General features: G+C 37.4%; 2 protein-coding genes across 2 annotated transcripts in view; both read left to right on the top strand.

Moving 5' to 3' along the window:
- Positions 1-567, top strand: part of LOC101993376 (OX-2 membrane glycoprotein-like) — a 61,327-nt gene extending 60,760 nt beyond the window's left edge. Inside the window, exon 5 of the mRNA XM_013351871.1 lies at positions 489-567. Within this exon, the coding sequence (XP_013207325.1) occupies positions 489-567 (79 nt within the window). The remainder of the gene's footprint in view (positions 1-488) is intronic.
- A 740-nt stretch (positions 568-1,307) lies between these two features.
- The window catches only part of LOC101993096 (OX-2 membrane glycoprotein-like), a 47,083-nt gene continuing 29,805 nt past the window's right edge, over positions 1,308-18,585 (top strand). Inside the window, exons 1-3 of the mRNA XM_005345122.1 lie at positions 1,308-1,371; positions 7,000-7,338; positions 7,972-8,271. Of these exons, the coding sequence (XP_005345179.1) occupies positions 1,308-1,371; positions 7,000-7,338; positions 7,972-8,271 (703 nt within the window). The remainder of the gene's footprint in view (positions 1,372-6,999; positions 7,339-7,971; positions 8,272-18,585) is intronic.

Raw genomic sequence — 18,585 nt, 5'->3', positions numbered from 1 at the left:
AGAGCCTACTGGAGAAAAGATGGTTACCAAGAAGCTGTGGTTGACTGTTCTCATCTGTCTAGAATCTTTTTTGTTTTGTTTTGTTTTTTCAAGACAGGGTTTCTCTGTGTAACAGCCCTGGCTGTCCTGGAAATTGATCTTATAGACCAGGCTTGTCTCACACTCACAGAGAGCCTCCTGTCTCTGCCTCCTGAGTGCTGAAATTAAAGGCAAGCCTGCCTGACTAGAATTTTTTAAAGGCTTCCTCAGGTATTATGTGAAAATTCTTGCCAAGCATTTGGGCACCATCTGTAAACAGAAACTGCACTTTTATTTCCAAGCTGCCTACACCTGAATACAGAAACTGTATTAATTAAAACACTGTTTGCCTAATAGCTCATGTGTATTTCTAGCCAACTGTTACATCTTAAAGTAACCCATTCTGATTAGTCTACGTATTTCCATGTGGCTGTGATGTTACCTCATTCTCTATATGTCTTGTTTCCTAGGTTTCTTACTGAAGTCTCTTTGACTCTGCCTACTCTCTATATCTCTGTTCAGGTATCCTACCTGGCTTTGCTCTGTTAAGCCATTGGTCGAAACAGTTTTATTCATCAAACAATAAAAGCAACACATATACAGAAGGACATTCTACTATACTATTCTATACTATACTATACTATACTATACTATACTATACTATACTAAACTATACTCTATACGTGTATCTGTTTCTATATCAAATCATCTATATTTGTATCTGTATTTCTTTCTTTTTTTTCTTTTTTGGTTTTTCGAGTCAGGGTTTCTCTGTAGTTTTGGAGCCTGTCCTGGAACTAGCTCTGTAGACCATGCTGGCCTCGAACTCACAGAGCTCTGCCTGCCTCTGCTTCCAAGTGCTGGGATTTATTAAAAGCATATGCCACCGCCATCCAGCCTATATCTGTATATCTGGCTATATCTATATCCATATCTGGCTACATCAAGTCAGATAAATGTTTTGACTAGGCCAATAAAGGCCAATTTGTCCTAGAATTCACCTGTTAATAAAAAAATAAAAACCTGTTTCCCATTTCATGATAAGGCATTCATATATTAAATTAAAGGCCTATCTGCCCATCAGGATAAGGATCACTTCATTCTTGCCCCTGGAGATCAGTTCCTCCCTCTATCTATTAACCCCAGAAAAGAACTCATGACTCTTAGATCACATGTGTGATCATTTTGTGTGTGAAGCTTTTTAACAGTGGAAGTGAATTGCAGTCGCATTTGGAAATTCAGCTAGAAAATAAGAGATTTTGACAGTGAAGACTTTCATCCAGGATACAATGAACTTTTCACTCCATTGCCTTCTCCATCTCTCAGTGCTTCATATCTGCACACGCGAATCAGGTAACTCCATTTCTCTTATACACTTTTAGTTGTAATTAAATTACAAATGAATACCAGGTAACAGGCAATTTATGTTTACCTAAGTAGGTGAAAAAGAATGTTTTATAGGCTCTGTGTTTTAATCATACATCTATATAATCACCCAAATATCAAATCATTCAATAAGCATATCTGAATCTATGACTATGACTATACACAGTGGGAGAAATGTGAGATTGAAGGCAGCTAACAGCTTCTGAGGTATATGCAACTCATGCCCAAGTCACAAATTTTCCTACATGTCTGTTTTATGTAACTGTAAAGATCGCAGACCAGCTGCCAGGATGCCAAGGATCTCCTCACAACATCAGTCTGTTTCTTCGAATTATCCCCATGTTCACAGTCTACAGCATATATATATGTTTAATGTTGAGATTGACTTGTTCTGAGGCCTTTCTTAATCATCAAGAGTTTTTTTATTATGTGGGAAAGCATATATATAATTTCCTTTGTGAATTTCTCTATTATTACAAGCTAATCTAATATAATACTTCAATAAATATCATCTTAATATTTCCTGTTCATCCTTAATCATTGAGTTACCAACATTTATTCTATCATTTTTTTCTCAGATTAAGACAATAACTAGTGTTCTTTAAAAATTTGTAAGAGAGGACTAGGGAGGTGACTTGGTGGTTAGGTGTTGGGAGACCCAATACTGTTTCCAGCACCTATATTAGGAGGCTCAAAGCACCTATAAATGCAGCTCTGAATCATCTTTTACCCTTTGTGGTACTCAAGGGCACATACCTGTAGTCACAAGTCTAATTAAATGTATATAATAAATCTTTGAAAAATAAAGTTTGGAAGAGGAAACAACAGTACACCTGTTAAACTCAAAAGAGAGGATTAGGTTTGATGATAAAGCTTCTTCTAAGCATGAGTAGGTCCTGGCTTCAATCCCTTGCACCAAGTAAGAATAATGAATAAATAAATAAAATGCATTATGAGGAAGACTTCTGTCTTGAATATCTTTGATTATAAAGGATAACGATAACCTGGAAGCAAATGATGGTGAGAGACAAAGCAGTGCAGACGCTGTTGTGGGATCAATGTTAATTGTTACATTTTTGTGTTGCCAGCTTAGATTGTCATGTGTATTGTTCAAGCCTTCCCTGAAGGCAGGGACCAAATGACCTGTGGAAACTAAAATGCTTGTGCTGACTTATTACTGTCAGATGGCCCCATGTTTTCATTTTGTTCAACACTGTGAGTCAGGTAATGTTAAACCTATTTCTGAGATGAAAATGCTGAGATGCAGGAATGGAAACTCTTGCTGGAAGACCACAGTCCTGCAAATCAGCCCAGGTAAAGCATGAACACAGAACTGGCTAGGGAATGCAGTGTTTCTCTAAACAATAAACTTGGCCCATGTGTTTGAGTGATTCATGATGCTTTTGCACACTTGAGATTTATTGTATTTATTTAAAAATATATTTAATGCAAAGTTGCTTCTATTTGATCATGAAATAAAATGAGTGAAAAGCTTGTGACATCATATGAGAAAAGTGGATCAAGATGTGTGGCCGGGTTTTAACCTTTGCATTTAAATAAAGTAGACACTAGGGAAGTTTTTCACCGTAGTAATCAGACCCCTTTCCTATTACATTCTTAGTCAGTGTTCTATGTGTGAAAAGAGGCCATGATCACAGCAACTCTTACAAAATGAATCATTTTTTTGAGGACTTGTTTATAGGTTCAGAGGTTTAATCCATTATCCTCATAGTATGGAACATGGTGGAAGGCAGTCAGACATCATAGCTGAGAGTTCTACATTGAAATCCACAGGCAATTGAAAAAGGAGTGTGTCATTGGGTCTGGGTTGAACTTTTCAATCTAAATGCCCACCAGCCATGCCACACTTCTTCCAACAAGGCCACATCTACACCAACAAGACCATACCTTCCTATCCCCTCAAGTGGTGCCAGTCCCTGAGAACTAAGCTTTCAAATATATGAACCAATGGAGACCATCCTTATTCAAACCACATTTCACACCCCAGAACACGTAGGTTTGCAGTCATATAATTATGCATAAATGTATTCACTCTAACTTCACAAGTTCCCATAGTCCATTACAGTCTCAACACTGTTTAAAAGTTCAAAGTCTCTTAATTGTATCCTCCTGTAAAATAAAAATTAAAAAACAGATCAAACACTTCCAACACACAGTGGCACAGGATATACATTGCATTCATTCCAAAAGAGAGGAAAGAGAATATAATGAAGACATATTGAAACAAAACAAGAAAAAAAAGTCAGTGAGCACACTGCACTTACTACATCTTGATGTCTAACATCCAAGAGCTCTTGGATTTACCACTTATTCCAGCTCTGTTGCCTGAATGACTCTTCTCTCTCTTGAGCTGGTTCCACACTTGGTCTGCATACTTCTTTGGCAGGTATCCTGCTGTGGGACAATGGTCTGTAGCCTGTCAATTATATTTTAAATAAATGCTGAATGGCCAGTAGCCAGGCAGGAAGTATAGGCAGAACAACCAGACAAGAAGTAGAGGTGGGTCAATGAGAACAGGAGAATTCTGGGAAGAAGGAAGTCCTATTCTACAGTCCTGACCCAGCCACAGAAGAAGCAAGATGTGCCTGCCTCACCGAAAAAGGTACCAAGCTACATGGTTAACAAAGATAAGAATAATGGGCTAATATTAGTTATAATATAGACCTCTGTGTGATTTCTTTGGGACTTAATGATTTTGGGAACTTGGCAAAACAGAAAACCACCACAACAGTATCCCATGGCTCTTGCATTTTCAGCATATTGAGGTCTTCGAAAAAATCCAAGCTTCACCTTCACGTTTTCATTAAGTGGTCCCACTGAGTCTCCATGAGGGGGTCACTGCATATACATGCTTGGCCTCAGCATCTTTCCTTAGCTGCAGAGGGAGATTCCATAATCCCTTTCTTGTTTTCTTGGCCCTGAAATCAGAACCAAATGGCCAAAGTGTCTTAAGTTCTACTGCTTGCTGGGCTACCTTGTTCAAATGTATTTCTACCAGTTTTCTATTGTTGATGGTTTCTGTCACTGCTTAAACTTTTCTTTAATCCTTTCCACAGTTTGAAACTTAGCTACATCAGATCTTGCCTATTGGTTTCCACTCCATTTAATCTATTTAGCATTAGACTTTTCTTTAAAGTTTTTACCTTCTTTTTATGGTTTATTTAACTTTTATTTTTTTATGTTCATTGGTGTGAAGGTGTCATATCCCTTGCAACTTCATCTTCAGACAGCTGTGAGCTGCCATACGGGTGCTGGGAATTGAACCCAGGTCCTCTGGAAGAGCAGTGCTCTTAACCACTGAGCCATCACTCCAGCCCCAAGTTTTTACCTTCTTAATTACAAAACTTAACTTTCTTACAACCCATGGTGCTCCTTTTCTCCTCAAACTGTACATTTGTGCTTTTCTTTTTCTCAGCTTTCTCCTTTTCATTATATATCTGCATAAATATGATTACTACAAACCATATAACAGAGTCAACAGTAGGGTCTCTTGAAATCTCCACTGCCAATGCCAGGATTCTTAAACTCTTCAATTTAGCATATGTCAAATTTTTAGGACAAGAGAAAAAATAAGCAGCCACATTCTTCATCAAAATATCACAAGAACAACTATTAGGTCACTTCCTATTATTCTTCTACTTTAAAACTTTTTGAGCCAGGCCATCATAATCTACATTGCTCTAAGCCCTGCTGCTTTTTTACTACTTTATCCCTTTAAACCATGCTTGAAACATTCAATGTTTCTCTAGTCCAAAATCCCCAAGTCTACTTTATGTCCACAAGCAGGATGCTTAGGCCTGTCACAATAATATTCTGGTCCCTGGTACCTACTTCTGACTTAATCACTGCTTTATTGTCATGAAAGATGCCATGACCTAGGCAGTTAACTGGGGCTTACTTACAGTTTCAGAGGTCTATTATCCTAATGGCAGAGAGCATGGCAGCATGTAAACAGACGTTGTAGCTGAGAGTTCTACATCCAGATCCACAGGCAGCAGGAAGAGACGGACACTGGACCTGGCTTGTACTTTGAATAGCTCAAATAGCACCTTCAGTGACACACTTTCTAAATCAAGGCCACACTTATTTCTAGTGTGAATTTCTTCCTAATTCCTCTCAAGTAGTCTGACCAGACATTCAAATAAATGAGCCTATGGAGGCCAATCTTATTGAACTCCCATATTCTTATCCTAGCTCCTTAGATTATGGGTTTTTTTTATCTGTTGATGACTTTAATAATAATGCATGGCCACTTAGCATCTATTTATTTGTTTCTGCTTCTTAATATATTGCTATGATTTATCCAAAATTTTAGGGAAACTATAGTTTATTAAATCTCATTTTTTAATTTATTTATGCAATCTATCCTATTTAACATAATATTTTATCAATTATTTGGTAATTTTATATAATATATTTTGATCATATTTATCCCCCATTGCTCATACTCCTCTAAGATCCACCTTCAATTCCCTACTCCAACTCCATATCGTTTCAAAAAAATAACCTCCTGAGGCCAATGTATCCTGCCCCCATACCAATAAGTGTGGGATCATCCACTGCCATGTGGTACAAAATACATTCTTAATTTGATTTTGGTTTTGATCATGACGAATAATGTTTCTATGAATATCTTTATGTTTTTGGAGAACACATGTATACACTTCTATGACATTTAAATTATGAGAAAACTTATTTCTTATAGAGAATGCTAATGTTCAGTGATCAGATAACACCAAGAATTTTTACCAAGCATCCAACAGAATTTTCATTCCCTTCAGCAGTGTGTGTGAGGCGTATTGTTTCTGCATATTCTCAAAGTTGACATTGTTTGCCTTTCATTGTAAATATCTAGTGCATATGTAGTCCTCAGTTTAACCTGCATTTTCCTGATGATGTATTTTCTTAAATAAGTACATGAGCAATTAAGACAGGTGTGGAATAATGATTACTTTATGATACATGTGTAGCTATATACATTAGTAATACGATACAGGCTTGATCATATATATATATGTGTTATATACACACAAATATGTCTGTTAAGTATATATACATATGTATATATTGCCTTATATTTGTTAATTTATAATTCTTAATTTTTATCATTAATAAGTATGTATTAGGTAATATGTGCCAGAAACCAATTTAGAAACTGAATATTCAATGTTGAAGAACATATGCAGTTCTTTTTCTTCTCATTGTCTTGGTCTCTGTCTCTTGTCCCTGTGTCTCTCAGTCTGTCTGTCTCTGCCTTTCTTTCTCCTATGTCTGAGGATCCAATGCAGGAACCTGAATGTGCCAGGAAAGCATTCTAATACTGATAATATACATACAATATCCAGAACTTTTCCTTTTTATTGAGACATAGTCTCAACTATGTATCATAAGTTGGTCTTGAATGCACAATCCTCCTCAATCCATGAGGAATATGTTGTCACACATGCCTCATTTTTTTATTGAGCAAAAGAGGCAATGAAAATGGTAATCATAAGACAGGGAGATGAGAGCTGTTTGAATAGTCTGCAGAAGTATGGAAGAATATATCTTTTAACAATGAACCTCAAATTTCAGAGTCTTCACTGAGGATAAAGCATAACAATTATGAGAGAGCTATCCTAGGGAGAAATGTGACCATCTTCTGCAACTTGACAAGTCTGGCGAATGTTGAGCAAGTCACCTGGCAGAAAGTTCAAGGTCCATTGCTTCAAAATATCGGCACTTACAGCCATAAATATGGAGAAAATATTATCCCACCATATGTGAACAGGCTGCACTGCAAGATCCTGGAACCCAATGCCTCCTTCATAACCATCCAAAAAGTGACATTTGAAGATGAAGCTTGCTACAAGTGTCTGTTTAACACCTTTCCATATGGCAGCCATGGAGGACAAACCTGCCTTAACGTCCTAAGTATATAACCCTTTCTCTAGGTCCCATAATGGGGGCAGACATTGTGGAGTTACAGTTATTAAGGACATTGTCCAGAGAAAGCGTCATTAAGAAAAATTGTTGATGAGTCCAAGTTACTTAGACAGGAGAAAAATGATGGAGGCCAGTGGAGTTTGTGTGTTCTGGCAGGAGCTATTACCTCGTGTCTCTTTTTTTTTACATTATACTTCACAGGCTTCCATTAGGTGGAGAAAACCCAGGACGAGCATCAGAAGTTTGTTACAAAGGCAAAGAGAAGATATGAGAAAAAAGGAGATAGTAGGGAATAACAAGGAAAGGTGAAGACTAAAGGAAACAGGGTTCCCAGTCTTCAAATAAGAAGAGTGAGAACATCAGAGTTCTTTATCATGCATATAAGTGTGAAATACTGGGGTTATATAATATAATTTATAGCTGTATAGAAGTTGAGACAGCAGTCAGTGAACAGCGCAAAAGGTTTTGGAAGTTTTATGGCATGTGACGGGAGGTATACAAGAGGGTTATGTCTTAACATTCATGTGTCATAAAAAATTGGGAAAACAGCATCCTTTAACAGCAGATAATTTAGTAAGGACATACATTTATATTAATATTGTTTCCTTCTCTTTGCCGCAGCTGTATCTGAATTAGCAACTGAACTCCATCCTGTTCCTGGCTCTGAAGATCTCCTTAGCCTTCACTGTTCAGCAGTGGGAAAGCCTGCTCCTGGAATCTCCATTTACCCTTCACAAGCCCTAGTGTCCATGCGGGAAGAGTACTTTACCAAGAACCCAAATAGCACAGTGACCATCTCTAAAATAAACAACATCTCTTTGAAAACTGTTAGATCCTTGGGCCTCCAGCACCTGGTTGTGTCCATGACTCACCCCCTAGGATATGAAGAGAAGATAGTTCCTCTGCCAGTAAAGCAAGAGGGTAAGTAGAAGTGACGGCAAATCAAAGGGGACAATTGAAGCCCAGCACCCACATAAAAAGCCAGATGGGAGGGAGTATGCTTGTGATCACAAAGCTGGGGAGGCAGGAAGGAGAAACATCTGGGGTTAATTGGCCAGACATCCTAGAGTAACCAGGGACTCCAGGAAGTGACACAAGTTAAACAGCACTATTTATTGATCTCTGCCTTCAAAAGCACATATGTTTACACACACGCACACACCCCCTCTCTGATGTACAGACACATATGCATACATGCACAAACATGCACATATGTATACAGACAGGAGAGAAAGAGAGATTATAGAAGTTTATCTTTTAAAAATCTGTAATAAATGTCTGTATTAATCAGCTATTTTTGAAGAAGAAAACAATGTAATATACATGTATGGTTAAGCAATCATAGTGTAGTGTCCCAAGGCTTTAATCTCAGGCTTTGGAAAGCAGAGACAGACTGATCTCTGTGAATTAGGGGCCGGCCTGGTCTATACAGTGAGGTATAGGACAACCAGAGCTGAATACTTGGACCCTGTCTTGAGAGAACAAACAGCAACAACAAATCAAACAATGCTGACCATCTCCACCGTAACTTTCCTGCAGAGACAGAATCTTAAGATTCCCTTTCCCTTACTTCCTATGTTTTGTCATTTATGGGTTTCTGTTTAATTTTTCTCCTACAGAGAGAACTCGCTTTTTGTTTTCCTTTAGTTGAGGCTTGTAGATAGACATTTTAATTTTTTTGTCATGTACTATCTTTATGTTTTAAGCAACATTTCCATAGCACCTTAATTCATGTTAGGTAGTTTTTGTTCATTTCACCGATTTGGCAACAGTCATTGACTTTTCCTCATTTTTAATTTTTTAAATCAGGATATAATATGCTAGATAGTATTATGACATTTTCAAACATTTCAAAAATTCAAAAAGTGAATTTTTGTGGTTTCCCTTCCTCCCATTTTCTCCATAGCCCTGCCACACCATCGCTCCTGCCTTAGAGCTTCCTCACTCCCTGTTGATTTTCCTCTTTCCGGTGTTGTCCCTGTGTTGACACCCCCGATTCTACCTCATAACCTAATACTATTACTCTCTCTCTCAGTCACCTTTCCAGGATTTGTTAAACTTTTCTCACCCTTAGTCTTATTTACACACACACACATATACACACACACACCTTCACACACACACTGGCTATAATCTACATTTGTCCACATTTGAGGCAGAACATATACATTTTGTCATTCTGAATTTGGTTTCTCCTTGTTTAATGTTCATGCTTTCCAGACACATCTTTTTCTTAAAGCAAATTTCATGATTCTATTTCTATATATAACTGGACAATATTACACCATGTGCATATATACTATATTTTAATTAGTCACTCATCTGTGGATGGACATCTAAGTTATGAATGGAACTGCAATAAGCATGGATATTTAAGTGCTTTTGTGGTAGAACCTGGAGTCTTTTGGGTATTTTCCCAGAAGTATATAGCTGAATCATTTTGTAATTCTCTTTATAAACTTTTGGGGTGCTTCCAAGCCAATGTCCATAGTTACTGTATCAATATGTACCACCACAGCAGTGAGTTAGCATTCTTCTTTTCCCCACATCTTCTTGAACATCTGTGGTGCTTTTTCTTCTTAATAGTCCCTTGACTGGGGTGAAGTGGTATCTCAGTTTTAATTTGCATTTCCCTGATATCTACAGACATTGAGTATTTTGAAAATTAGTTACTGGAGGGCTAAAAAGATGACTCAGTGGCTAAGATCACTGGCTGCTCTTCCAGAGTATGGAATTGGATTTCTAGTACCTATAGGGCAGCTAAGAACTTCCTGCAGTCCCAATTCTACAAGATCTGTTGCCATTTTGGGGGCTTTCGGGAAATCATTCATATAAAATGTACGAAATACTTATATGTATAAAGTAGTCACAAATCTAATCTGAAGAAAAACTAATACATATGTGACTTAGTTTGGATTTTATTTATATTGTTTTTGTTGAGCTCTATATTTTTCTCTGTTCCCCTCCCATCCTCTCCTCTCCCCTTTCTACCCTCTCCCATGGTTCCCATGCTCCAAACTTTCTCAAGAGATCTTTTCTTTTTCTATATCCCATGTAGATTAGATCCATGTATGTCTCCCCTAGGGTCCTCATTGTTGTCTAGGTTCTCTGGGATTGTGAATTGTAGGCTGGTTTTCCTTTACTTTATGTTTAAAAGCCACTTATGTGTGAATACATATGATATTTGTCTTTCTGTATCTGGGTTACCTCACTCAATTTGATATTTTCTAGATCCATCCATTTGCCCACAAATTTCAACATGTCATTATTTTTTTCTGCTGTGCAGTACTCCATTGGGTAAATGTACCACATTTTCCTTATCCATTCTTTGATCAAGGGCCATTTAGGCTGCTTCCACATTCTAGCTATGACAAACAATGCTGCTATGAATATAGTTGAGCACCTGTCCATGTAGTAGGATTAAGCATCCTTTGGGTATATATTCAAAAGTGGTTGAAGGGCATCTAGGTTGTTTCCAGGTTCTGGCTATTACAAACAATGCTGCTATGAACATAGTTGAGCATATACTTTTGTTGTATGATAGGGCCTCTCTTGGATATATTTCCAAGAGTGGTATTGCTGGGTCCAGGGGTAGGTTGATCCTGAATTTCCTGAGAAACCACCACACTGCTTTCCAGAGTGGTTGTAGAAGTTTGCATTCCCACCAGCAATGGATGAGTGTACCCCTTTCTCCACAACCTCTCCAGCAAAGGCTATCATTGGTGTTTTTGATTTAAGCCATTCTGACAGGTGTAAGATGGTATCTTAAAGTTGTCTTGATTTGCATTTCCCTGATTGCTAAGGAAGTTGAGCATGACCTTAAGTGTCTTTTGGCCATTTGAACTTCTTCTGTTGAGAATTCTCTGTTCAGCTCAGTGCCCCATTTTATAATTGGGTTGATTAGCCTTTTACGGTCTAGTTTCTTGAGTTCTTTATATATTTTGGAGATCAGACCTTTGTCAGTTGCGGGGTTGGTGAAGATCTTCTCCCAGTCAGTAGTTTGTTTTTGTGTCTTAGCGACAGTGTCCTTTGCTTTACAGAAGCTTCTCAGTCTCAGGAGGTCCCATTTATTCAATGAGGTCTTTAATGTCTGTGCTGCTCGGGTTATACGTAGGAAGTGGTCTCCTGTGCCCATGTGTTGTAGAGTACTTCCCACTTTCTCGTCTATCAGGTTCAGTGTGTTCGGACTGATATTGAGGTCTATTTAATCTATTTGGACTTGAGTTTTGTGCATGGTGATAGATATGGATCTATTTTCATTCTTCTACAGATTGACATCCAGTTTTGCCAGTACAATTTGTTGAAGATGCTCTCTTTTTTCCATTGTATACTTTTAGCTCCTTTATCGAAAATCAGGTGTTCATAGGTTTGTGGGTTAATGTCAGGGTCTTCTATTCGATTCCATTGGTCGACTTCTCTGTTTTTATGCCAATACCAAGCTGTTTTCAATACTGTAGCTCTGTAGTAGAGTTTGAAGTCAGGGATGGTAATGCTTCCAGATGATCCTTTGTTGTATAAGATTGTTTTGGCTATCCTGGTTTTTTTTGTTTTTCCATATAAAGTTGATTATTGTCTTCTCCAGATCTGTGAAGAATTTTGATGGTATTTTGATGGGGATTGCATTGAATCTATAGATTGCTTTTGGTAGAATTGCCATTTTTACTATGTTGATCCTCCCAATCCAGGAGCAAGGGAGATCCTCCCATTTTCTGGTGTTCTCTTCAATTTCTTTCTTCAAAGACTTAAAATTCTTGTCAAATAGATCTTTCACATCCTTGGTCAGAGTTACCCCAAGATATTTTATGCTATTTGCTGGGTCTTGAGGAAGGTCGTTTCCAAACTTTTTGAGAAATCACCATATTGATATCCAGAGGGGCTGTACCAGTTTGTACTTACACCAGCAATAGAGGAGTGTTCCCTTTACCCCATATCCTCTCCAGCATAAATTGTCATCAGTGTTTTTGATCTTGGCTATTCTTACAGGTGTAAGATAAAATCTCAGAGTTGTTTTGATTTGCATTTCTCTGATGAATAAGGATGTTAAGCATTTTCTTAAGTGTCTTTCAGCCATTTTAGATTCCTCTGCTGTGAGTTCTCTGTTTAGGTCTGTACTCCATGTTTTTTTATTGGATTATTATTTTTTTTTGATGACCAATTTCTTGAGTTCTTTGTATATTTTTGAGATCAGACCTCTGTCTGATGTGGGGTTGATGAAGATCTTTCCACATTCTGTAGGCTGCTATTTTGTCTTGTTGACCATGTCCTTTGCTTTACAGAATTTTCTGTTTCAGGAGGTCCAATTTTTTAGTTGTTTCTCTCAATGGCTGTGCTGCTGGGGTTATATTTAGGAAGTGGTCTCCTGTTCCAGAGTGTTCAAATGTACTCCCACTTTCTCTTCTATAAGGTTCAGTGTGGTTAGATTTATGTTGAGGTCTTTGATCCATTTGGATTTGAGTTCTGTGCATGGTGATAGATATGGGTCTATTCTCATTCTTCTACATGTTGATATCCAATTATTCCAGCACCATTTGTTGAATATGCTTTCTTTTTTCCATTTTATATATTTTTGCTTTGTTGTCAAGAAATCAGGTATTCTTAGATGTGTGAATTGATATCTAGGTCTTCAATTTGGTTGCATTGGTCCTCTTGTCTGTTCTTATGCCAGTACCAGGCTGTTTTCAGTAGTGTAGCTCTGTAGTAGAGTTTGAACTCAGGGATTATGGTGCCCCCAGAAGTTCTTTTATGGTATGGGACTGTTTTGGCTATCCTGGGTCTTTTGCTTTTGCATATGAAACTGAGTGTTTCTTTTTTTTGAGGTCTGTAAATAATTTTGCTGGATTTTGATGGGCATTTCATTAAATCTGTAGATTGCTTTTGCTAAGCTTGCCATTTTTACTATTTTATTTCTACCTACCACAGAATATGGGAGATCTTCCCATTTTCTGGTGTCTTCTTCAATCTCTTTCTTCAAAGATTTAAAGTTTTTGTCATACAGGTTTTCCACTTGTTTGGTCATAGTTATTCGGAGATATTTTATGCTATCTGGTTATTCTGAAGGATGTTCATCAGTGAAAAGGAGGGTTACTGATGTATTTGAGTTAATCTTGTATCCTGTACTTTACTGAAGGTGTTTATGAGTTGTCAAAATTCCTTGGTAAAATTCTTGGGGTTGCTTATGTAAACTGTCATATCATCACCAAATAGTGAGAATTTGGCATCTTTTCCAATTTGTAAACCCTTGGTCTCCTTTTGTTGTCTTACTATTCTAGCTAGGACCTCAAAAACTATATTGAGTAGATATGGAGAAAGTGGACAACCTTGTCTTATTCCTGATTTCAGTGGGATCGCTCTGAGATTCTCTCCATTTAGTTTGATATTGGTTGTTGGTTTGCTATATATTGCCTTTATTATGTTTAGGTATGGTCTTTGTGTCCAAGACCATTATCATGAAAGAATGTTGTATTTTGTCAAAGGCTTTTTCAACATCTAAAGAGATGATCATGTGGGGTTTTGTTTCCAGTTTTTTTATATGGTGGAGTGTTTTGACAGATTTTCATATGTTGAACCATCCCTGCATCTCTGGGATGAAGCTGAATTGATTCTGATGTGCTCTCGAATTCGATTTGCCAGTGTTTTTTTTTTATAAATTTATTTGTTTATTAAAGATTTCTGTCTCTTCCCCGCCACCCAATTCCCTCCCCCTCCCCCAATCAAGTCCCCCTCCCTCATTAGCCCAAAGAGCAATCAGGGTTCCCTGCCCTGTGGGATGTCCAAGGAACCCCCACCTCCATCCAGGTCTAGTAAGGTGAGCATCCAAACTGCCTAGGCTCCCAAAAAGCCAGTACGTGCAGTAAGATCAAAAACCCATTGCCATTGTTCTTGAGTTCTATTGATTATTTTTGCATCAATATTCATGAGTGAGATTGGTCTGTAATTCTCTTTCTTAGTAGTGTCTTTGCATGTTTTGGATATCAGAGTAATTGTGGCCTCACAAAAAGGATTTGGCAATGTTCCTTCTGTTTCTAAAGTATGGAACAATTTGAGAAGTATTGGTATTAGTTCTTTGAAAATCTTGTATATTTCTATGCTGGACTTGGGCTTTTTTGGTTGGAAGATTTTTGATGACTATTTCTATTTCTTTAGCAATTATAAGTCTATTTAATTTGCTTATTTGTTCTTGATTTAATTTTGGCAAATGATATTTATCCAGAAAATTGTCCATTTCTTTTAAGTTTTCCAAATTGTGGACTATGGGTTCTTGAAATATAACCTAATGAGTCTCTGGATTTTTTCCATGTCTGTTGTTATGTCCCCATTTCCACTTCTGATATTGTTAATTTGGGTAGTCTCTTTCAGCCTTTTTGTTAGTTTGGATAAATGTTTGTCTATTGTGTTGCTTTTCTCAAAGAACCAACTCTTTGTCTTATTGATTTTTTTGTATTCTTTTCTTTGTTTCTGTTTTGTTGATTTCAGCTCTCAATTTGATTATTTCCTGTCAGTCAGTCCTCCTGGGTAGCTTTGTTTCTTTTAGAGTTTTCTAATGTTTTGCTAACTCACTAGTGTGGGATTTTTCTAGCTCTTTATGTAGGCATTTATTGCTATGAACTTTCCTCTTAACACTGCTTTCATTGTGTCCCATAAATTTGGGTATGTTGTATGGTCATTTTCATTAAATTTTAGAAAGTCTTTAATTTCTCTCTTTATTTCTTCCTTGACCCATTGATGATTCTGGTAAGCATTGTTTAATTTCCATACATTTATGGGCTTGTGGAATTTGTGTTGCTATTGAATTCTAGTTTTAACCTATGATGATTTGATAAGATACATGGGGTTATTCCAAAATTTCTGTATCTGTCAAGATTTGCTTTGTTACCTAGTATGTGGTTAATTTTTGAGAAGCTTCCATGAGGTGCTAAGAAGAAGGTATATTCTTTTATGTTTGGATGGAATGTTCTATAGATGTCTGTTAAGCCCATTTGAATCATAACATCTTTTAATTCTCTTATTTCTCTGTTAAGTTTCTGTTTGGTGAGAGTGGGGTACTGATATCTTCCATTATTAGTGTGTAGGGTTTATTGTATGATTTAAGCTTTAGAAATTTTTTTTTTAACATATGATGGTGTTGTTGTATTTGGGGCACAGATGTTCAGTATTGAAATTTCCTCTGATGGATTCTTCCTGTGACTAATTTGAAATGTCTTTTTTTTGTCTCTTTTGATTGAATATAGTTTGAAGTCTATATTGTTAGATATTAGGATAGCCACACCAGCTTGTTTCTTAGGTCCAGTTGATTGGAAAGTATTTTTCCAACCCTTTACACTGAGGTCATGTCTGTCTTTGTGAGTTTTACACTGAAAAGACCCATAGTCTTTTTTTCCTTGACACTTTGTTTTCATTAAGATAGGATTTACTCCATTACAATGTATTGTTTGAAGATTGTTGATATCTTCTAAGTACTTTGCAAAAATTGCTAATGTCTAGTTACAGAACATTTCCACCACTCCCTGAGGAACCAAATACTACCAAGAGTGGGCAAATTTTCAGGGACTGAAGTGAGTGGTCTTTTTATGGCCTGGTCATCACTGGCTTATTTGGTGCTGGATTTATCTATTGTGGTTACTTCATACACATGCAATAATATACATGTGCTATTTGGCTGTAGCTTCTTTCATATAGCAGAGCTTTCAAGGGTCATCCATGTAATAACACATATCAAATCTTCAGTTTTTATATGAGTAAAAAGTATTTTTACATACACCACACTTCATTTATCTATGATTCAGTTCATTGATGGTTGGATTATTCACATTTTTGGCTACTGTGAATAAATCCTCTTGAATATTTGTGTACAAGATTTTACATAAGCATATATTTCAGTTCCCTAGTAATAATAACCCAGAACTAAATTTGAAGTTATATAATAGATTAAATGTTCTATGTTTTCAAGAGCTATCAGTGGTCAAACTATTCTAAGTTCCTAGAAATCATGTAAGTATGTTCTTGTCTGAATTCTGCCAATACTTGTTATTCTATTTTCAAAAATGATCATACTAACCATAGTAGTGGGTACGAATTATTGGTATCTCACTGTGGTATTCCATACTTTTTAATCATAACTATTAGATCCCCATTCTCTACCTCAAGGAAGCTAGGAAACTAATGTATGTCTCATGTATATTTCATATGAGTGAAATTGTAGATATGGTCTTCGTAGTGAATGGTCTGATAATATCTTCCTCCAAAAGACATTTATTTTGGCTGCGCTTAGTGTTTATGGCATATGCTTAATCCACTGAAATAAAATAGGAGAGAGCTGGGACTATTGCTCAGTGTTCAAGTGCTAGCTTGCCATGGACAAGGCTCTGAGTTTGATCTCTAGCACTGGAAAAAGTGGAAAGGACATAAACAATATAAAATATGCCCTAGTCTTAGAAAAGTCACGGCTCTTTCTGTCCTACTCTTGTCTAACTATGGAGATTCAAGCCTGAGGTAGATGCTACAGCTCTTTGCCCTTGCAAATATTTACCTCAGATTTATTACTGCGCTTGATTGCTGACATATGCTCAGCTTTCACCTCCGTTTTAAGTCTTATTTAGTGAAGCACATTTTTAAATGTCAAGCTTGTCACATGGATTCTTTCTCTTACTATATCCAGACCGTATGAACGCATTGAGAAATCTTTAATAATTAAAATTAAAAAGAATTTTAAAACTAATTTCTTAAGATTTTCTTAATAACCACAAAGGGAAACTTGGGCTGAAATTAATTAAGTCTCTTGGGATTAAAGTAACTTTTTTTATACTGTTTTACATCAAGCACTTTCCATAGTCTTGTCTACAAATCTTTGTTACCATGTTCCTCGTTAATGTGCTTTGAGCCTCAATTTCCAGCAGTATAAGACTGTAATTTTGAATCTTCATCAGACCCTTATACATTCAGTGGAAGTGGTAGAGGAGCTGGCTTACCTATTGTCAAGATCTGGCCTCAACAAAAATACTTCTTACCAGGTTTGGGGCTTGGGAGTTGAAGAAATATAAGTAAAGAATATAAAGACACATAAAAATAATAAGACAAGAAAACGTAGGATGTATCAAGAGGAGCATCCAGTGACTAAAATCCTGAAATTTACCCGTGTTTGTTTTTCCACAATTTTATACCCAACATAAATGGAGGGGGGGAGGTAACAAAAGACTTTATTAACAAGACACACAGTCAATGCCCTTATCACTCCCTCAGAGACATAAAATCATTAGCATTCTGTTGTCTAGGTATCTAAGGGGCCCTAGGCCTCTTACACTGAAGATCGCTGTTCCCTAGGTGACCTCATAGTTACAACAGGAGCAGAAGTCCATTTGCTTATCCTGACCACCTGTCAGGATGACGTGGAGCTATCTTAATTTCAAAAGAGCCAGGCAACCACCTCCTGAGTTAGGAGGTACAATTATGCCTATCAGTCTCCAAACACTCTGATGGCAGACAAGGTGGAAATGGGCCTGCATTTTTCGGCCTCCACAAATTATTAAATGTTTTCAATCTCCCTTTTGACAAGTGGTAGAAATATTATTCTCAGTCTAAAGTTTGGCATTGTTTTCATAAGCCCTTCTTGTTGGGGTAAACATAATATGGACGTTCATATGGCAACTGTCTTAGCCATGGTCTTATTGCTGTGAAAAGACCACAGCAACTCTTTTTTTTAAGTATTATTTAAAAGTTTTTTTTTATGTACCAACCACAGTTACCCATCCCTTCCCTCATTCTGTCCCTCCCCCAACTTTCCCTCATCCAACCCTGAATCCACTCCTGAGAAAGGGTAAGGACTCTTATCAGAAGTCAACAACGTCTGGCACACTGTTCTTCTTAAAAAAAAAAAATAAATGCAGGGGTGTTCTTCTTGAACACGGGGCACAGGACAGACACACACGGCGGAACAAACACAGACACAACACGGCGGAACAAACACAGACACAACACGGCGGCTCCCACGTGGGTCCACTTTAATGGGGGAGGGAAACACAGAAGGGCGGGGAGGGACGTGCAGGACACATGAGGAAAGGCAAACGAGAGAGAGAGCCTCGTGTGGCTCTGCCTTTTAACGGGGAGCACAAGGGTGTCTGGGAAGGATGTCCCATACCTGCGCGCAGGTGTGCGCACAGGTATCCATAGTCCAGGAGGAGTCTGGGAGTTGTAGTTTTCCAAAAGAACAACATACCACCCTTTTTATTTTGTTAAAAAAAA

The sequence above is a fragment of the Microtus ochrogaster genome, chromosome 2 (genome assembly GCF_000317375.1).
Source record: "Microtus ochrogaster isolate Prairie Vole_2 chromosome 2, MicOch1.0, whole genome shotgun sequence".
Lineage (NCBI taxonomy): Eukaryota > Metazoa > Chordata > Mammalia > Rodentia > Cricetidae > Microtus > Microtus ochrogaster.
This window is presented reverse-complemented; position numbering and strand designations above follow the sequence as displayed.